The 21,446-nt window shown below is 47.1% G+C and overlaps 1 protein-coding gene across 2 annotated transcripts in view; it reads left to right on the plus strand.

Annotated features, from left to right (window-relative positions):
• DISC1 (DISC1 scaffold protein) overlaps positions 1 to 21,446 on the plus strand; it is a 407,183-nt gene that overhangs the window by 297,193 nt on the left and 88,544 nt on the right. For both annotated transcript variants that reach the window (XM_088841835.1, XM_055425806.2), the window contains exon 10: positions 20,118 to 20,178. In XM_088841835.1, the coding sequence (XP_088697961.1) occupies positions 20,118 to 20,178 (61 nt within the window). The remainder of the gene's footprint in view (positions 1 to 20,117; positions 20,179 to 21,446) is intronic.

Consider the following 21,446-nt stretch of genomic DNA (forward strand, 5'->3'; position numbering starts at 1 on the left):
AAAGAGTATCAGAAAAAAGACACTGCAATCCCTCAACCACATGGAGACGCGTGAGGAAAATGACACTTTAATCTGTGGTGGAGCAGGTTCTGTCTTCCATTAAACCTGCAGCCCTACTTTATTACAGAGTGGAGCCAGTTATGGATGACTCACTGGGAAAGTGCATTTTATGATCTTGTCAGAAGAAATGGTTTCACTGGGATCATTTTAAGCCAATGATTTTATACCTACCTCCTCCTAAATATCTAGGACATTAACTTATTAACCATTCTAGAGTCAAAGCAAATGCATTTTAAATACCTAAAACAAATACCAGGAAACCATGGGGATTGGAGAATAGATTTTCCGTCGGCATTTAGTGTTTTCCCGTTATCAAGGGATCAATCTCAGCGGATTTAGTAAGAAAGGGCTCCATCCTCTCCCTGCCCCCCTGCACACGGAGCTTTCATTTTGTTCCACGGGAGGGAGAGTGACCATGTGGGATGGAAGTCAGGCTGATTCTTTCAAAACCAGGGTCATGTCTCTTTGATGAGGTCCTGGCACCCAGCCTTTGTGAAGCCATGTCCCCTCCGTGCAGCCGATCCTGGGTGGGTTTGGGGGACGTGGCAGCCTAGGGAACAGCAGCCTGGTAGGAAGTGATGTGGAAGAGGGCTTTCTGAGTGTGTGAGTGTGTGAGTGGGCAGTTGCAGATCACCTTCTATTATAAACCCAGGGATCCTTTCTCGCTCTCTTGTCAGTATCTAACCCTGATGACGCTTGGAGACATTTCACCTTTTCATTTGCTTTTTGCAGACCCTGCCCATCTGGGGATCCTGCTACTTCTCTGATCACTCCATCTCTGTCACTTTTGCCAGCTCCTCCTTCTCTGCTCATCATTTCAAGGTTTTGTTCCTTTTGGGATTCTGTCCCCAGCCACTTTTTCTTGCCATGGTACATGGCTGGCACGTTAGGTGAATAATGGCCCCAAATAGCCACGCCCTGGTCCCCAGAATCTATGACTAGTTGATGTTACAGAGAGCCCTGCAGATATAATTGAGGTTGAGGATCTTGAGGCGGGGAGAACGTCCTGGGTTATAAAGAGCCCAAGAGCTTTTGAGAGAGGACTTTCTAGGCTGGAAGCAGAGATGAGGCAGGAGGAGGGTTGGAGAGATCTGAGGTGGGAAATGACTTGACACGGGGTTGCTGGCTTTGAAGCTGGAAGGAGGAAGCCCTGGGCCAAGGCGTGTGGGCAGCTTCTAGAAGCTGAACCCCACTCCCGACTGGGTCCCTATTCTCCACCTTGTGAGCTCCTTCCCCTCATGACCACCTTTTATGGGTCAGCTCCACTTGGATATCTTAAGGTCATGTCCAAGTCTACCTGTTAGAGGTGAGCTCATGTGCTGTCCTCCCAGCTCTTTCTCTTCTGATGACGCCCATTGCCATTGGGCTCCCCGCTTTTCCTCTCTTTTTACTTCTCATGTAGCCTCACCTCTGCTGGGTGTTTGTTGAATTGTCACCATCTTCAGGGCTCTTCTGACCACCATGTTTGCAACGGCTGCCCTCAATACACACATGGTCCATTTTCATTTACCAGCAGCAGTATTATACCTACTTCTTGGCTTCTGTCTCTCCCACTTGGAATGTAAGCTCCGTGTCTGTTCTATTCTATTCATTCTGTTTAAGCAATAACCCAATAGTTCCCAAAGAGCAGGTACTGCCTTGAACATGTTTATAAATACCCACTGCTTCCTCCTTCTTCTGTGGTGTTTATAGCTTCTCTGATAGGGCCCAGTACAGAGTGGCTGCTAGGTGTGCAGTAGTTGAGTGCATGAATTCAACCCAACCCAGAATCCTGTCAGTTCTGCTTCCTTAATAGCTCTGGTGTCAGCCTGCCTTTATTCACCCACAGGCACTTTCTGGTTCCAGGCCTCCCTCTTCACAACAGCAGTGTCCCGCTGATCTGGCTGTGTCTCATCTCGTCCCCTTGCAATCCATTCTGCACACTGCAGAGAAATTAATGGACTAGGAGACTGGGTCTGTGATGCTTCCTGGTAGACCTTTGCATGCCCCTTCTTTTTTTTAATTTTATTTTATTTTTTGGCCACACTGTGTGGCATGTGGGATCTTAGTTCCCAGACCAGGGGTTTGAACCCATGCCCCCTGCATTGGGAGCTTGGAGTCTTAACCACTGAGCCACCAAGGAAGTCCCTGAATCGCGCTTCTTGCCATGCTTTCTCCGTCTTTGGTTTTCACCCTCCCCTCCTTCCTTACACTTTAATCATCTGTGGTCTCAGCTTCCGGTTTCCCAAATATGCACTTTCTCTCCTTACTTTCAAGTCTTTGCACATGGCTTCTTGCCCTCTTCCCTCTTGCTACCTGCCCTGCTCCCTGCTCATCCCTCCTGTTTCTCCCTGGCTGTTCCCCTCCCCGTGACACCTCCGTGGCCACCATCCATCTCCACCACGGGAAGTGCCTGCCGCCTTCTCGCCAGCTAGTCCATCCCGGCCTCTGCCAGCATGCTGTAAAAACCCCTTTACCTGGGCGATACCCTCATGAGTTCACAAGGTTCCTGAGGCCCTGGGCTGGGGAGCAGGGTCTCCTTCAACAGCTCGCACCCCAGCTGACACCTAGCAGGGGCTCAGAAAGTACCTGTGAGCCTATGACTTGGCTTCTTGGGGCCGGGTGAGCCCAGGCCAGGCGCTCTCGCCAGCCAAACGGCCACTTGTTCTGCCAGGATTGATTTACAGGCGCAATTATATGTGTAAATGCATTTTCTCTGTTCTGCCTTAGGACCCAATTTTTGAAAATTAGATTTTAAATGTCCCATCCTCCTCACTCAAATCTTCTGCTGTTAGACAGTCAGCGCATAATTTAAAATGAAAGGCATAGAAAATTGGACTCATTTAGTTTACTCTACTTGAAACCCATGTTAGGCTATTTTTGAATTCTCACTGATCGTGTGCTCGTTTAGGGTGCGGGAGAGGGAGCAGAGAGAGGGCACCGGGAGCTGCTGGAGGAGTTACTGCGCTCTGTTGTCATACCTTCCGTTTTCACACTAGCGTTACCTCAAACACAGTGTCCAGAGTCAAAGCCTGACAACCAGAGTCAGCCTCAACACGTGCTGCATTTTTGTTCCCCACTGTGACGAGGGGCTGTGGCCAGCTTGCCCGTGAGTTCTGGGGGAGCAAGTACTGACCTTCTGTCTTCTGCTTACAAGCCCACGTGTCCCCCTGTCTGTCCTGTGCCCCCCAGGAGACAGAGGATGGGAGCAGATGAAGATGAGAGTGATCGCAGGGACTGCCAGCCTCCCACTTACAAACAGCGCTCTCATAGCCGTCCCTGTGAACAGATGGGGGGTTCTCTCCACCCACAGTCCTGAGTCCCTGCTCTCGGGTTAGGAGTTGGTGCCAAACCTTCTGATTTAGAGGCTCTGCACATCTGGGTGTAAGTTTGAGGCTTCTTGCAGGTGGGCGGCGCTGCGTGCTGGCACTGAAGTTGACTGTGTAAGGCACCAGTGTCTCCTAAAGCCAGTCACACAACCAGCTTTCCAGGGAAGCCGAACGCCCAGCGCCTGTGCGCATGGCTAGGCTGTTTGCACATGTGCTTTACAGAGCAGGAGTGGGGCTCAGCACCACGGAGGCCAGGACCATGGAATCAGACTCGCTTTGTAACAGAGCGGCTACACAAGCTAACTAACGGACACGCACTGAGAACCACTATGGGCGCTGGCCTCCTGAAACCTGAATTCTAATGGGAGGGACAGAAAAGTAAAAGTAGAAAACAAAGTGCGTGCTAAGTCGCCTCAGCCCTGTCTGACTCTTGTGTGACCGTATGGACTGTATGTAGCCCGCCAGGCTCTTCTGTCTGTGGGATCTTCCAGGCAAGAGTACTGGAGTGGGTTGGCATGCTCTCCTCCAGGGGATCTTCCTGGCCCAGGGATTGAACCCACGTCTCTTACGTCTCCTGCATTGACAGGTGAGTTCTTTACCACTGGTGCCATCTGGGAAGCCCGTGTAAATGAATCCATAAATAAAATAATTACAAGATGCTCTGAGACCTCCAGAGGCAACATCAGGGATCAGAAAGAAAATAACTGACAGTCAGTGGCTCCAGGGGAAGCACCCTCTAAGGAGGTGACATTTAAGCTGAAGCTTAAAGGATAAGAAAACCACCCCTGCAGGGGGTGCAGGAAGGAGCCTGCCAGGCAAGGATGGGGAAGACCCCGGTGTGTCAGTGGGGCCAGACGTGGGTAGAGGGGACAGGTGGACTAGATGCGGAAGGGGAGACCTGCAGGCATCGTGGAGGGTCTGGGTTTTGTTCCAAGGTCAAAGGGAAGCCAATGCAGGGTGTTAAGCAGCTTTTTGTGGGCTCTTTCCAATGAGATGGACCCGTGTCAGGAGGGGGAGTTGGGGCCCAGCGAAATGGCCTGGAGGAGGGAGAACTCGTGGTATTCTTCTGAGTTCTGCATTCAGCCTTCTCTACCCCCCAGCTCTACTGCTGGGAGGAAATGGAAAATGCAGTAGCCAGATGTGACGAACCTTGGTTTAGGGTGTCGTGTTGGGGCCGCAGAAGCCCAGCCAGGGTGGGCATTCCCAGCCCCCAGATCACTACCCCTGTGCTGAGCCCCCAACACTGCCTTCCTGCATCCGGATGCTGCCTCCAGGAAAGTACCAGCTGGATGTCTCATAACACGTTCTTGCTGGGCTCTGATAGATCAAGGATTATGTTCCCTGTCGGCTGTCTTGATAAGGCTGAAATCCAGCTCTTTCACAATGTCGTGTTCCTCGCTGATAAGACCTGTCTCTTTCTTCCCCCTTGTCCATTATAGAATTAACTGCAAATGTTGGTGAGAGCAGGCTCATCGCTAATACACACGGGGCTGAGGGCAGAGATACAGCATGCAGACTATAGATCTGGATATTTAAAGTTGTGAATCAGACTAGTCAGTGGTTAAATACAGCATGTTCTATTGTCTTAAGTTGAGCTTTAAAATGTAGGTTTTGTTATTACTCACATGTGGTGAGGCCAGTAGCTCAGATCACTGCCATTGAAAAGAGAGTTACTCACGGCTCCCAAGAGGAGGGACAGTCAAGCTATGGAGAGTCCCAGGAGAAGCACCAGGGTGGTCAGGAGGAGGCAGAGAGAGAGGGGGACTTGGGCAAGGGGCCTTCACTGAGGTTTGTGGGGGAAGGAACAGGTGGGGCAGGGTCAGTAGAGCAGGACGGGCCAGTCTGAATCAATTCAAGGCTCTGGGGTGTAGGGGCTGTCCCTGGCTGTCTGGTACCTGGCCCTGGGTGATCAGGGTCGGTGTGGGGTAGAGAGAGCCTGCAGAGGAGGTGGTTGGGTGCAGGCTGTGAGACGGCTGGTTTGCTGTGAAAGGCCTGCCCTCAGGTGAGGTATTTTCTTTCCCTAGGAATTGGCCAGCCCTGGGAGGAGCAGTTCTTCCAGGATCAGGAAGAACCAGATGTCAAAGCATCCTAAAATAAAGAAAGTAGAAAATGTGATTAATAGACCTGACAAATATAACTCTTTAATGGCTGGGGGACCAGGTAGGAGAGATGTGGGTTTGATCCCTGGGTTGGAAAGATCCCCTGGAAAAAGGAAATGGCAACCTACTCTGGTATTCTTGCCTGGAAAATTCCATGAACAGAAGAGCCTGGAGGGCTACAGTCTATGGGCTCTCAAAGAGATGGACACGACTGAAGCACACACACGTGCATGGGGGAGGGGCAGGCCTGCTAGGGTCAGGAAGACCCCAATGTCAAAGCACCCTAAAGTAAAGAAAATAAAACATGCGATTAATGCCCTTGACAAATGTAACTCTTTAACGGGTGGGAGACCAGGGATTTAGAATCCTTGGATCCCTCGGGTTCTGTGCTGGAAAGCAGAGGTGAGGGGGAGAGCTGGCCGCAGCCCCGGCCTCCCCATCTTGGCCCGTCTCCAGCATCGGTCACCGTGAGCACCTCCATAGAGTGTTGGCCAGCCAGCGTGTGTGTACTAGCTCTGGGCACGCCTCTGTGTGGCCTGAGCCCCCTTCTGGAAGGAGAGGGGGTTTCCTCTGGACTCTGGGCATACTGTGGGCACAGGGCCTTCTTGTACTCGTCGTAATGCAATCTTGGATTCAAGAACTTGGGAGGATGAGTTGCTTCAGGGCAGAAGCAAGGGATTCCATCCAGGCTGTTTTCCTATAAGATTTTATATTACAGGAATATAATATATATTACAGTGCATCATTTCTTATTGTAATGATTATTACAATGCTTGGCCCTTCCCCGCCTGGCATGTGTTTGTCCTGATGAAGCAGGTCTGCAAAGATCCGTATTTCTCCTCTGTTAATTTTGTAAACCTGTTTGTTTTGTCACCCATGCATCGTCTGAGCGTTGAAGGAAAGGACAGGCATATTGGCTTGGCGTTCGGCTTCTGACAAGATTTGGTCCATAAGCAACAAGTGCCCAGCAGGTGTGGACTGGTTGTGCAGCTGTGTGGTATTGATGCACGGACCTGGATGTGGGCACCCTGTGTGTGTGTTCAGGGTGGAACCTTGGAGCCAACAGAAGACACGCTTCTTCTGTAAAAGGCTTGAGAGAATAAGGCAATGAAAAAACTGTAGTGTTTTTCCAAAGTGCATGTATTAATAGAAGATTTACCAGGATAATCATTGCATTCCACCGTGATTAGAGTTTCCATCTGGTCTTCTCAGGGGTGTCTTGTTGAGGGGTCTGATCTCATGGGGAGAGGCGGGGAGCTGTGAGCTGGACCCCGGGGCTGAGTTAGCTGTGCTCATGCCTGGGAGGTGGGTGACATGCACTGACTGGACAGGCACACTCCTCACCCAGAACCTCGCGTGGAGCCAGACTCCAGGTTTCCCACCTCAGGTGCAGTGCTGGTCGCTGTCTGGCCTTTATTTAGGAAATAAAAAGTCAGTTCACTTGTGGACTTCTTCACAGCCTGTAAGAGCTTCCCAGGTGGTGCTAGTGGTAATGAACACTCCTGCCAAGGCAGGAGACAAAAGAGATGCGGGTTAGATCCCTGGGTTGGGAAGATCCCCTGGAAAAGTGCATGGCGACCCACTCCAGCATTCTTGCCTGGAGAATCCCATGGACAGAGGAGCCTGGCAGGCTATATATAGTCCATAGGGTTGCAAAGAGTCAGACATGACTGACTTAACACACTCACAGTGACTTAACACACAGCCTGTAAGAGGTTGGGAACATCTGTGTGGCCCACACAAAAGGGTGGGTTTGCACTGTTTGGGTGCCTGGCAGGCCAGCACCCAGACCAGAGATGAGCAGGATGCCAATGGTCTGTGATGCGGGTGGCCTTGTGGATGGATTAGTGCCTAGGATGGGGGCTTTGAAATCATCCCTCTTTATTTCACTCCTATCACAACTCCCTCTCTTCCTCCATATTTTTTGCTTTGTGCTAGAGATTGAAGTATGCCCTGTGTTCACGTCCTTCTCAGCTCCAGGTAGCCTGCATGGCCCCCTCTCTCCTCCTCAGGCTGGGCTGTGTTTGTGCATCCTCCACCCTCCAGTCAAGCTTCCTAGGTGGCAGTGGTAAAGAATCTTCCTGCCAACGCAGGAGACACAGGAGATGCAGATTTGATCCTTGGATCGGGAAGATCCCCTGGAGGAGGGCATGGCAACCTGCTCCAGTATCCTTGCTGGGAGAATCCCATGGACAGAGAAACTACAGTCCAGGGGGTCGCAAAGAGTGGGACATGACTGAGCGACTAACACTTTCATTTCTTTTTTAATCTTCTGTTAATACACGCACTCTGGAAAAAGTCTATCTAGGGTTTTTTCACTGCCTTATTTTCTCAAGCCTTTTACAGAAGAAGTGGGCTCTCGGCTGGCTCTGAGATTCCACCCTTAACACACACGCACAGGGTGCACACGTCCAGGTCTGTGTCTCCACCCCACGAACAGGCACGCATGCATGCACCACTCCTCAGTAATTCACTGACCTCAGTTGCTCAGCATCCTGAGAATCTGTTCTGACTTCTATTTTATCAGGCTGTCGATTCCTTGAGAATATTCATGTGTTTTCCGAATGGTGGCTTCCCCTGTGACCAGCACAGCATTGCCCCCCGGGGGGAGGGGCGTGAGATACTAGGCACCTTTTCTGAGCCCAGGAGTGTACCGGGCTCTAAAGGTTCAAAGGACATAGCACCCATGGCTCTGGCAGAGATCTGGGCATGCCAGAGTGAGCTCGGTGTCTCTAGGATCCTTGTGAAGGGCTGCAGGACCCCAGAGAGGGAGAGAGCATGTGGGGAGAGGGGCTGCAGGGCCAGAGAGCAAGGACGCCCTTGGTGGGTAGAGAGCAGAAGCATCTGGGGAGGGTGTTCCAGGCAAAGGGAGCAGCAGGATAGTCTATACCGGCCCCATCGGTCCCCTGGAGGCTGCAGGGCAAGGGGTGGGGCCTCGGGAGCTGTGAGGACTCCCTCCCTCCCTCCCTCCTCTGCTGACCTCTGAATGTCACCTCCACCTGCCTGCTGTGACTGAAGCCTGGCTGTGGTGGCTGCAGCCCTCCTTCTTCAGCGTGAGCCGCGGAAGGCAAGGGCCTCTTCACTTAACACGGTTTGGAAACTCTGGGGTAGGAGCCTGATGGCCCCTCAGTGGAGGGCAGTCTTTGCTGAGAGAGTGGTGGGGGCTAGGACCTACTGGCAGGGGGCCAGGTTGATGATGAGACTGATGAAAGTGTTAGTGATGAAAGTGTTAGTCACTCAGCTGTGTCCGACTCTTTGAGACTCCATGGACTGTAGCCCACCAGGCTCCTCTGTCCATGGCATTCTCCAGGCAAGAGTACTGGAGTGTGTTGCTGTTTCCTCCTCCCGGGGGTCTTCCCGACCCAGGGTCTCCTGCATTGCAGGTGGATTCTTTGCCATCTGAACCACCAGGGAAGCTTGATGATTATTCGAGTTCAAAAAGAAAGGTGTGGTGCAGGGAGACCCTCTCCCCGAGGAGGTGGTCATGGGTGTGATATTCCATGGGGCTGTAAGCACAGGAGTTGATGTTAAAATCTTGCCGCCCTCCTCCTCTCTATCACCACAGTGCCAAAATCTGGGTGCAAGTTACTTCCCAAGACGGTAAAGCGGGGTACCCCCAACACAGATACACCGTGTAGCTGGGGACCTTATCAGCTTCACATGGGCCAATCCTTGCCCTGGAGCATGTTCTGAGTTTTCCAGCCAGCATTCTTGGGTCTCTTTTCCAAGGGCTATAGCTCAGACAGACCCTCAGTCCTAGGATGCTTCTGTGGTCAAATAGAGAGAGTCCAGTTTCAAACCTTTAACAGATGTTAAGCCTCAGCTCTAGAGGGAAAAGTAAATTCTTTCCGTGAAATACAGAAGTCTTTCAGTGAAGTTCGTAAGTTATGTTCTGTAATAAATGAGCAGCAGTACTGCGTATTTGAAAAAAAGTAGACTCTGGAATTAAGCCGAATGAATTATTTTTATTTATCTTTAAATGAATTTTCTTCAGGCTCAGTTTCCTTACCCTCAAAAGGGATTTAGAGAGTTACTGTGAAAATTAAAGGCAATAACGCACAAAAGTGAAGCCCCAAACAAGCATCTAGTGTGAGCTCACTCTCCTTAGCTTAAGAAGATCAAGGTGACAGATTGGGAGTCTGGGATTAACACACACTACTATATATAAGATAGATAACCAGCAAGGACCTGCTGTGTAACACAGGGAACTTGACTCAATATTCTGTAACCTAAATACTGAATTGGGCTTCCCTGGTGGCTCAGCGGTAAAGAATCTGCCTACAATGCGGGAGCCACAGGAGACATGGGTTTGATCCCTGGGTCAGGAAGATCCCCTGGAGGAGGGCATGGCATCCCACTGCAGTATTCTTGCCTAGAGAATCCCATGGACAAGAGGAGCCTAGTGGGCTACAGTTCATAAACTGAAGTGACTTAGCACACATAACTGAATCACTTTGCTGCATACCTGAAATGAACACAATATTGTAAATCAACTACGTTCCAATATAAAAAAATAAAATCAAGAAGATCAAGTGTGGATTTGGGCTTAAAATTTTTTAACACTAATTGTTTAAGAATATAGTGCTCCACTTTAAAAACAAAGTCCCTAATTCTATTCCTTGTCTGCCTTTAGAAAAGAATGAAGAGAACTAAATCCTGTAGGCTTCGGTGGGGTGTGTGCCATGTTTGAGGGAAGAAAGGAGAAAGAATCAGACTTGACTGTATAGTCTCGAATGGACAGTCCCAGGCAAAACTAGTAAATAGACTTTTTAAGCAACTTACTGGAGAAGGCAATGGCACCCCACTCCAGTACTCTTGCCTGGAAAATCCCATGGACGGAGGAGCCTGGGAGGCTGCAGTCCATGGGGTCGCGAAGTCGGATACGACTGAGCGACTTCACTTTCACTTTTCACTTTCATGCATTGGAGAAGGAAATGGCAACCCACTCCAGTGTTCTTGCCTGGAGAATCCCAGGGACGTCAGAGCCTGGTGGGCTGCCATCTATGGGGTCGCACAGAGTCAGACAGACATGACTGAAGCGACTTAGCAGCAGCAACAGCAAGCAACTTACACAATATTGTCAATGGATGTCCAGACCACAGCCCTTCCAAGGATATGCACTAGGAAGGAAGAAAGTAAACCCAAGCCCTTCTGTCAGCAGGGAGAGCTGGGGAGTCGGTGGGAGGGCTTGATTGTCAGGGTATGTGAGTGGGGGTGGCTAAAGTGGGGAGGCTGTGCAGAACTGACAGTGTTCGCATTTTTCTGTCTTGCTTTTCATACCGGGAGTGCTTGGTTTTCTTTTTGTCACTGAGTAGTCCTGATTTATTAGGCCGTGTGCTTCAAGGGCACGGAGAGATTGCATGTAGGAGCAAGTCTGAACAGGGAAAGTGAGAATTACTGTATCAGATGATACCCAATTAACTGGTGACAAGCACAGCAGGTGAAATTGGAACCAGGGCTTTATCTGTTATGTAGAGTGAGTGCTTGCTGTATAGTTAACTGTTTTTAAACCTGGAGGAGCTTCCCTACTTATTCTCTCCCCTTTCCTCCTGCCCAGGATCTCTTCCTATCTAAGCAGGCACAGTTTCTACTGACATGTGTATCTGGACTAAGTCCCTGAGATGCGCTCTGGGTTCAAGGGTGACAGGGCTTCTCCTGGGGCATCACACAGCTCTGGACTGTGGAGGCGGAAGCATACACATCAACACAGCTCAGAATCACTGCTCTTACTTTCTTCACGGACAACTGAATCATATTATGATGCTCCAGTTCTGAAAAGGCTTTCCCACTCTCTGCTTTGAAGTTACCATAATAGCTTCGCTCATATCGCCCAGAGGAGAAAATCTGGATGAAGCAGTTAATCTTTACATCCACTTCTGAGAGTGGCCAAGGCAGGTGGTGGCGGCTCAGAGCCTGTGCTTTCGGACCTTCGGCCCTGCCTATCTCCTGTCGCCCGCTCGTGCGCTACACTGAGTGATCTGCATGTAAGCTCAGGGAAAAGTGATTCAGAAATTATTGGGAAGATAAAGTGATATGGCATTAAATGCCTGATATTCCAAAACACAAATCTTATTTTATGTGCAACTGATGTTTGGGATTATACACGCCTCCTCTGGCTTCAGTCAGTGTGGAAAATCCTTTAAGATCTCTACTGAGTCGCTTCCACCTGGAGTCATGTTTACCCCTTCAGGCTGGGCTGAGTCTCCTTCCACAGTGCTCCCAGAGTGCCACATGCTTTACCTTTCTATCACTGGACCCAACTCGTTATTAGCTATCTGTTTGTCTGACTGTTTTTATCTCCAAACCTGGTTTTCCCTAGGCTAAGGGCAGTGCCACGTTCAAGCCTGTAGCCGCAGTGCTTAACGCACAACCTGGCATGCAGTGGGCATTTCAGAAATGTTAGATAGACATAAGAATGAGAGTCAGACAGAACCCCAAAGAGAGGCCTGCTCTTTGTTAGCATCTGTTAATTTGGTAGGACCCGTATCTGATCACTTTTCTTCTCTCTGGAAATCTGGTATCAACATCAGAGAAAATTAACAACAGCTCACTGAATGATGTCCTGCTGATGAGAAGTGAGTCCATTGATAAATTAGTAATGGTGCCTCTTTGGTTCCAACCCTGGAGGGTGTGCCCATCAAGACAGCTCAGAATCACTGCTCTTACTTTCTTCACGGACAACTGAATCATATTATGATGCCCCAGTTCTGAAAACTGAGAGACCAGTCTGAAGTCTAGGGAGGATTATATCCTATTTAACTTGGGATCTCTCTCTTGAGAGTTCTATGTAAATGACCACCACACACAGTGATGGCAGAAAAATGCAGTAAAAAAAAAATCTATAGAAGCAAATAAAATCTTCTTGTAAAACCACATGAATATGACATTGTGGGAGGAGTGACTCAACCTGAACGTAAGACTTGGAAAATTAAGTAATCATTCATTAATCATTTTCTCATTGCAGACTACTTTGAGGGCTTCCCTTGTGCTTTGAGGGCTTCCCTTGTGGCTCAGTTGGTAAAGAATCCATCTGCTATGGAGATCCAGGTTAGAACCCCGGGTTGGGATGATCCTCTGGAGAAGGGAATGGCCACCCACTCCAGTATTCTTGCCTGAGAAATCCCATGGACAGAGGAGCCTGGAGGGCTACAGTCCTTGGGGTTGCAAAAGTTGGACACGACTTGGCGACTGCACCACCACCCCAGCAACTACTTTGTCTATACTCCTTGGCCTATACCATATATATATATATATATATATATATATAATGTACACACATGCATGTATATCACATATACATGTATATATACTAAATGTATATCTGTGATATATGAGATATATATATATATAACAGGCACACCGTGGCAATACAGTGGTAATGTATTGTATTCTGGTCTATTAGCGGTATTCTTCCCCACAGCTGATGTTCAGTTAGGCTTCCCTCTTTTGATGGTCGTGTTTTATAATTGCTAGTGTTCTTTGTAACTCTGACTTTTTACAGCAGTCTTTGGCCTCTCCTGAATTTAATATGTTCGACACCGTCTTCATTTTGTTGGCAGCTGAAATTTCACATGCATTTATTCGGTGTGCATTTCCTTACTCCTATTGTGTTATTTAAAACTGAGGTTGTGATTTGTAACAATGGGCTCTGGAACTGTCCTTAACTAGCTGTGTGACTTTGGTTCCTTCGTTTTTCTACGTGCAAAATGAGGATAATAGTGGCTGCTGCTGCTGCTGCTGCTAAGTCGCTTCAGTCGTGTCCGACTCTGTGCAGTCCCGTGGACAGCAGCCCACCAGGCTTCTCTGTCCACGGAATTCTCCAGGCAGGAATACTGGAGTGGGTTGCCCATTTCCTTCTCTAATAATGGCTACATCGTAAGTACTATTATTGTTTGGCATTTAGAAAAGGTGTTGTTTTTTTTTTTTAAGTTTGTTTAGGAGCTGAATCTCCTTTTGTTTACTTTTTAAAGTTTATTTATTTATTTTTTGGCTGTGCTCCATCTGCAATGCTGTGAAGGCTTTTCTCCAGTTGCAGTGAGTGGAGGCTACTTTCTAGTTCTAGTGCTCAGGCTTTTTATTGTGATGGCTTCTCTTGCAGAGCACAGGCTCTAGGGAGCGGACTTCAGTAGTTGAGGTACATGGGCTCAGTAGTTGTGGCTTGTGGGCTTAGTAGCTCCGAGGCACATGAGATCTTCCTGAGCCAGGGACTGAACCCATGTGTCCTGCATTGGCAGGCAGACTTTTTACCACCGAGCCACCCGGGAAGCCTCAGAACAGGTGTTTTGAACAGTACCTGACACATAGGAAGTGCTCAATACAATGTTGACTACATTGATGTCATTGTCTTAGCATCAAATATTTTTGCATGTTGGGTTTCCATTGTGATAGTCAAGATCACTTTGGTATCAGCAGGGGTTCAGGATGGTATTTCCATCTTCAGTGTAAAATCTGAAATGTGTAATGTCTCCTATAACAGATTCTGCCAGATTTCAAGGTCATAAAAGCTTGTTCCATCTTACCTACGAAGACAGTCCAACTTCACGTCCATTTTTTTCCTGTTGTTCCCTCCCTGGATCTTGGTTGGTGCTACTTCACTACTTCATCTCAGTGTGTGGTTTAATTACCCAAATAAACAGAAGTGCTTCCATTAACTTAAGTGGAAGAATGGTACTTCAGATGGTCAGAAGTTTCTCAGAATTCTAAAATTCCTCCTCTGTCTTTCTCATCTTCCTTCTGGAAGATTTCAGTAATGAGAGTTCATCTTATCTAAATTTGTCCTTGAATAATGATCTTTGAAATCTCATGATTTATTTTTGTAAAATGAGGCCCTACTTCACTTGTTACTTATGTTATTTTAGAAAACGTCAATAAAATGGGTAATGTTAGAGAAAATTTGTGATTGACGCTAAACTGATGAGGTCCCTTTGCTTCCATTTTCAACTTTGAGGTCATATTGTACTTATGATGCTGTCCTTATTAACTGAGGTGGTGGGCTGAAGCGCTTCGGAAGCACTGCTTCATTCAGTCTCATGGCAGGTGTTACTCACTTCCCATGACAAATCCTCCTGTCCTTCTATTACGCAAACAGAGGATCTAATGCGATGAAACTCAGTTAGACCTTTTTCCACTTGACATTCTCCTGTCTTATCCTGAAAAGGATATTGCTGGTAGCTCGGTAATTATTCTCATTAGAATCGTAGGGATGTTTTTGGATTGTCAGTTATGATGAAGATTTACAGAAAATGTTGCTATGCCCTCCAGGGAGTTGTCAGTGTTAGCATCTGACTCCACCTTGCTCTCTGGGCCGCTCGAGGCCGTGTCTCTTTTATACTTAAACAGTGCCTAGGCTAGTGTCTTTGGAGAAGGCAATGGCACCCCACTGCAGTACTCTTGCCTGGAAAATCCCATGGATGGAGGAGCCTGCTGGGCTGCAGTCCATGGGGTCGCTAAGAGTTGGACACGACTGAGCGACTTCGTTTTCACTTGTCACCTTCATGCATTGGAGAAGGCAATGGCAGCCCACTCCAGTGCTCTTGCCTGGAGAATCCCAGGGACGGGGGAGCCTGCTGGGCTGTGTCTGTGGGGTCGCACAGAGTCGGACACGACTGAAGCGACTCAGCAGCAGCAGCAGCAGCAGGCTAGTGTCTTGCATGAAGTAGGACCCAGACTCCATTCCTGTAACACTGATTTGCCTTTGTGCCATGCACTCTGGTAAATGTGTTTGCAGATTTTCTGGGTTTAATGATCAATTGGTTCTTGTTTAATTGGATTCATAAAACTATTTCATTCTGATATTTTGGCCTGATTCTGGATCTCAGATTCCCTTAGCCTGTGGAGAGGATGAAGTGTTCCTGTCTCGTCCCCATCAGGATGCCTGGTGACCCCTGGTCTCCTTTTTCCTTTGGTACTCAGCTTCCCTTGGCACTGAAACCATTTACCTCAGGTTGGGACTTGAACCCATGTGGCAGGATTCAAACCCAGTCGAAACCCAGGTCTTCTGAGATCACAGACCTGGTTTCAGGATCTAATAAAGCTCAGGTTCTTTATGTCTCATCACAGAAAAATTCAGTGAGAGACAAAGTGATAGGTAAGAAGTGGATTTATTCAGAGAAAAACACACTCTACAGACAGAGAGCAGGCCGTTGCAGAGGGTGAGTGTGGTGACCCTGAAATATGGTGTGGTTAGCCTTTAGGGGCTGAGTAATTTCATAGGCTAACGAGTCAGAGGATTATCCCAACTATTTTTTTTCCAGGAATTGGGCCACTGTCCACTTTTTGGTCTTCTGGTAGTGCCTTGGAACCGTCCTGGTGCCTCTGGGTGTGTCATTTAGCTTGCTGAGTGAGGATGACTTGTCTGCCATTTGGACCCATTTGATTCTAATTGGCTTATCTTGTGCTTGGGCTCCATCATTCTTTCAGAAGTGCCCTGCTCCTTTCCTTCCTGTTTCAGCGTCATCTTTGGTTCTTGGGACCTTGTCTCACCACTATCATTGTTCTCTGTGGCCCTGCTCTAAGATGCTGGGGAAAGGAAGGAGGAAGAAGGAGAGTGAGAAGAAAAGATGAGCTCTGTTCCCAGGCAGTGTGTCTGCAGGCATCTTTTAGGAAGTTAAAAACCTAAATTCCCTATCTGCAATCTGGGCCTCTCTGGAAGTGGTGAGTCAATCCGGGAATGAGTGAGCAAGACTGGCCTGGGAGATGAGTCAGGATCCAGCAAAGGCAATCAACACAGCATCCTCTGCAGATGGCAGCCTCTGGGCAAGTGGACAAGATATCCCTGTGGGTCCAGCAGGTCACTAACTAGAGCTTCAAGCGCTGAGATGACTCAAGTATTTACTGTCTGATTTCTGAACAAAATCATTTATTGGGTGTACCTCTGGATTGTTTTGAACTTGAGAATATGGCTTTCTTGTCCTCAAGGGAGGTGCTATGAATTTTGTCCCTTGGATAAAAGGTGCTATCACAGTATAATCACAGTTATATGGAATCATCGAGGTCGTCTTAAGTTACTCTCACTCCCAGTAACTCTCTCCTCTTTGCTTCGGTTGCCAGGGTTTTCCTACTGTCCGTCTGTAGTTCAGATCTTCTGCAAGGCTCATATATCCAACTTCATACTTGACAGCCCAGCTGGATGTCTAATAAACCTAAATTTATCACATCCAAAATTGAACTGTTTTTTCAAAGTTTTTCAATTGCTTTGATTTTTTTTTTTCCAGCTTTCAGTTCAGTTCAGTTCAGTCGCTCAGTCGTGTCCGACTCTCTGCGACCCCATGAATCACAGCACGCCAGGCCTCCCTGTCCATCACCAACTCCCGGAGTTGACTCAAACTCACCTCCATTGAGTCGGTGATACCATCCTGCCATCTCATTCTCTGTCGTCCCCATCTTCTCCTGCCCCCAATCCTTCCCAGCATCAGAGTCTTTTCAAATGAGTCAACTCTTCACATGAGGTGGCCAAAGTATTGGAGTTTCAGCTTTAGCGTCAGTCCTTCCAATGAACACCCAGGACTGAGCTCCTTTAGAATGGACTGGTTGGATCTTCTTGCAGTCCAAGGGACTCTCAAGAGTCTTCTCCAACACCACAGTTCAAAAGCATTAATTCTTCGGCGATCAGCTTTCTTCACAGTCCAACAATTAGTTTAGCTAATTTATTTGAAGAAAAATTTAGTACAACTTAACTTGTAGGTTTTCTTCTACTTCTTTGCACTGATCACTGAGGAAGGCTTTCTTATTATCTCTCCTTGCTATTCTTTGGAACTCTGCATTCAGATGGGTGTATCTTTCCTTTTTTCATTTGCTTTTCTCTTCTCTTCTTTTCACAGCTATTTGTAAGGCCTCCTCAGACAGCCATTTATTGGTGCAAAGAAATAGAGGAAAATAATAGAATGGGAAAGACTAAAGATCTCTTCAAGAAAACTAGAGATACCAAGGGAACATTTCATGCAAAGATGGGTTCAATAAAGGACAGAAATATTATGGACCTAGCAGAAGATATTAAGAAGAGGTGGCAAGAATACACAGAAGAACTATACAAAAAAGATCTTCATGACCCAGATAATCATGATGGTGTGATCACTTGCCTAAAGCCAGACATCCTGGAATGCAGAGTCAAGTGGGCCTTAGGAAGCATCACTACGAACAAAGCTAGTGGAGGTGATGGAATTCCAGTTGAGCTATTTCAAATCCTAAAAGATGATACTGTGAAAGTGCTGCACTCAATGTGCCAAAAAGTTTGGAAAACTCAGCAGTGGCCACAGGACTGGAAAAGATCAGTCTTCATTCCAATCCCAAAGAAAAGCAATGCCAAAGAATGCTCAAACTACCGCACAATTGCACTCATCTCACATGCTAGTAAAGTCATGCTCAAAATTCTTCAAGCCAGGCTTCAGCAATACGTGAACTGTGAACTTCCAGATGTTCAAGCTGGTTTTAGAAAAGGCAGAGGCACCAGCGATCAAATTGCCAACATCCATTGGATTATCGAAAAAGCAAGAGAGTTCCCAAAAAACATCTATTTCTGCTTCATTTACTGTACCAAAGCCTTTGACTGTGTGGATCACAATAAACTGTGGAACATTCTGAAAGAGATGGGAATATCAGACCACCTGACCTGCCTCTTGAGAAATCTGTATGCAGGTCAGGAAGCAACAGTTAGAAATGGACATGAAACAACAGACCGGTTACAAATAGAGAAAGGAGTACGTCAAGGCTGTATATTGTCACCCTGCTTATTTAACTTATATGCAGAGTACATCATGAGAAATGCTGGGCTGGAAGAAGCACAATCTATAATCAAGATTGCCGGGAGAAATATCAATAACCTCAGATACGCAGATGACACCACCCTTATGGCAGAAAGTGAAGAGGAACTCAAAGGCCTCTTGATGAAAGTGAAAGAGGAGAGTGAAAAGGTTGGCTTGAAGCTCAACATTCAGAAAACAAAGATCATGGCATCTGGTCCCATCACTTCATGGGAAATAGATGGGGAAACAGTGGAAACAGTGATAGACTTTACCTTGGGGGGCTCCAAAATCACTGCAGATGGTCACTGCAGCCATTAAAATGAAAAGACACTTACTTCTTGGAAGAAAAGTTATGACCAACCTAGACAGCATATTAAAAAGCAGAGACATTACTTTGCCAACAGAGGTCTGTCTAGTCAAAGTTATGATTTTCCCAGTGGTCATGTTTGGATATGAGAGTTGGACTACTAAGAAAGTTGACCGCCGAAGAATTGATGCTTTTGAACTGTGGTGTTGGAGAAGACTCTTGAGAGTCCCTTGGACAGCAAGGAGATCCAACCAGTCCATCCTAAAGGAGATCAGTCCTGGGGTTCATTGGTAGGACTGATTTTGAAACTGAAACTTCAATACTTTGGCTGCCTGATGCAAAGAACTGACTCATTGGAAAATACCCTGATGCTGGGAAATATTGAAGGTGGGAGGAGAAGGGGACTACGGAGGATGAGATGGTTGGATGGCATCACCAACTCAATAGACATGAGTTTGGGTAAACTCTAGGAGTTGGTGATGGACAGGGAGGCCTGGCGTGCTGTAGTCCGTGGGGGTCACAAAGAGTCAGACATGACTGACTGACTGAATTGAACTGACTGAACTTGTAAGTTGGAGCAGCACAAGTCAATAAAATAAGAGGCCAGCTTTAACATATATTTCATTCTGTGTGTTTCTGTTTTAGCTATTAGCTATTAACAACTAATGAGCCAGAACTTTTGTTGTATTCCCATCTAAATATTTGGTTTCTTGATGAGGAATTTTAAGGTACTTTTTCCAGTTTTCAGTACAGCCCCTGTACCTCAGTCTGTATCAGCGCTTTCCCCCAGTGTACCGTATCTCCTTCACATTAGTAAAGTGCTTCTTTGGCCCATTGAGCTTTGTGTGGGTGATAGTTTCTCGGTGGTGTCTGACTCTTTGTGACCCCACGGACTGTAGCCCACCAGGCTCCTCCGTCCATGGGATTTCCTAGACAAGAATACTGGAGTGGGTTTGCCATTTCCTTCTCCAGGGGATCTTCTTCACCCAAGGATTAGACCTGGGTCTCCTTCATTGCAAGCAGATTCTTCACTGTGTGAGCCACCAGGGAAGCTTTAAGAGTAATCTGTTCCTTCAGCATTTGGTGTAATGAAGCTGACCTCACAGCTTGGGAGCTGAGAAGTTAATGTCAGCTTATTGGATGGATCAGACTTCTATTTGAGTTTTAATAAAAGGGTCTGCAATCTTCAGCTACCACTGGTGAAGTTCTCTGATTCATCCCTGAGATGGGATGTTCTGCTCACTCTTATGCTCTTTCGCAAACTCCACAACCAAGCACTTGGCTACCAGGTGGGCAATGGGAGGGGCACAGAGTACAGTGGGATCCAGGCCAGACAGTATAGAGCTGCCTTTGAAAGCACGTGGTGAAAGGCATCACACCCTTTCTCCTGACTCCAGCTCCTGTAGCACCTGGAGGCCTCGGACCCTTTCCCACACCTCCCTCCAGACAGCCCCTCCAATGGCTTTGGGTGTTTTCCAAACATAGGGTATTATCACTAGCACCTTGACTGTGATCCTTTGGGTTTTGGCTTTTAGTTGAGCAGTTCTGGGTTTTGTTCAATCTTTGACTCCAGTTGCATTCATTTTGGATTTTTGTTTTGCAGAAACCAGTGTGAAGGTGAATACTATGAAGTATATGGAAATGCTTGAGGAGAAACTGCACAGGTAAGGATGGTAATTTCTTCATCACAGAGTCAATGGTACGTCTGGATTCTTCATTATAACAGAATTTAGTGAAAGCAAAGAAAAAGGCTAGCCAATTCTGTCATAAATTAGCAAAGTAAAACACATACAAAAGGAGTTCTTTGAACCCTGTAACAGAAGAATCAGGTGTCATACAAACATCTCCCAGCACTTTTTTCTTTTTATAAAATGTAAGTAGATTAAGATGTTGAAAAGTGTCTGAGGGAGATCACAAGAGAGTTTTCATGTTTCAGAAGAAGAAGAAGAATATTCCTTGGTATGTTAAATTCAGAATGTATGCCTTGGTCTGTCTTTCTGTTCTTTTAAATGTCTGAAGTGGGTGTTATGGATGTTGACCCAGCTTATATATGTTTTGGAACCATAGAAAAGTGCACATCTTAGGTTCTGTTTTGAATCTTGAATCAAAACCAGCGTGAAAATTCTTGTGCCTTTTTTTCTTAACCCAATTAGGCATTCAGATTTGAGAAACATTAGGGATGCTGCAGCATGTCAAGATGTTTCTGGATTTTATGGATGTGTACTCATGAAAATAAACCCCAGCCACCAGGCTCTGTTCCTAATTAAGGAAACAAGTACAAAAATGTAATATGTGCTTTCTTCCCTGGGACTCATTTAGCTTTATGGAAAATGTTTTGCTACTATTTTGGAAATTGTTAAATAACTCTTTAAATAGGCTATGCCTTAAACCTTTGTCTGCCAGGGTAATGCCGTTAGCTAAAATACTGCTTCTCCCTTAAGAGATGTTAAGAGGAGCTGCCTTGCTGAGCTCTGCTCTGCAGGGTGAATTCTAATGCATGGAAAGCAGGTTCTTCCAGCCCCAGAGGTGGGGAGGAACCACGACAAAGGTAGGCAGTAGTGTGTATGGGGTGAGAGCGTGCAGGTAAGAGGCATCCCTGAGAAGAGGCCTCTCCTCCTTAGAAAGTAGTGTGCTCACCTGGCTCAGGTGTGCTGCCCTAGGTCTGGCAACCTCCTCGCCCACGTGTTCTGCTGGGGAAGGTTTCTGCACATCCCTTTTGATCTTAACTCTAGTTATCATGTTTCAGCCTTAAACAGCACACACACCAAGTGTTCTATTAGGTGACTGGGTGGTAGGTTGGGTTATAAGATGTGGGTATAGGTAGAGGGTGCCCCTTTCTTGCTTTTTTATTCGAGGATAATTGCTTTACAGTGTTGTGTTGGCTTCTGCCATACAACGTGAATCAGTCATAATTATATGCATTCCCTCCTCC

This window comes from Moschus berezovskii, chromosome 12, assembly GCF_049115385.1.
Source record: "Moschus berezovskii isolate FMDL1 chromosome 12, NW_MosBer_1.0, whole genome shotgun sequence".
Classification (NCBI taxonomy): domain Eukaryota; kingdom Metazoa; phylum Chordata; class Mammalia; order Artiodactyla; family Moschidae; genus Moschus; species Moschus berezovskii.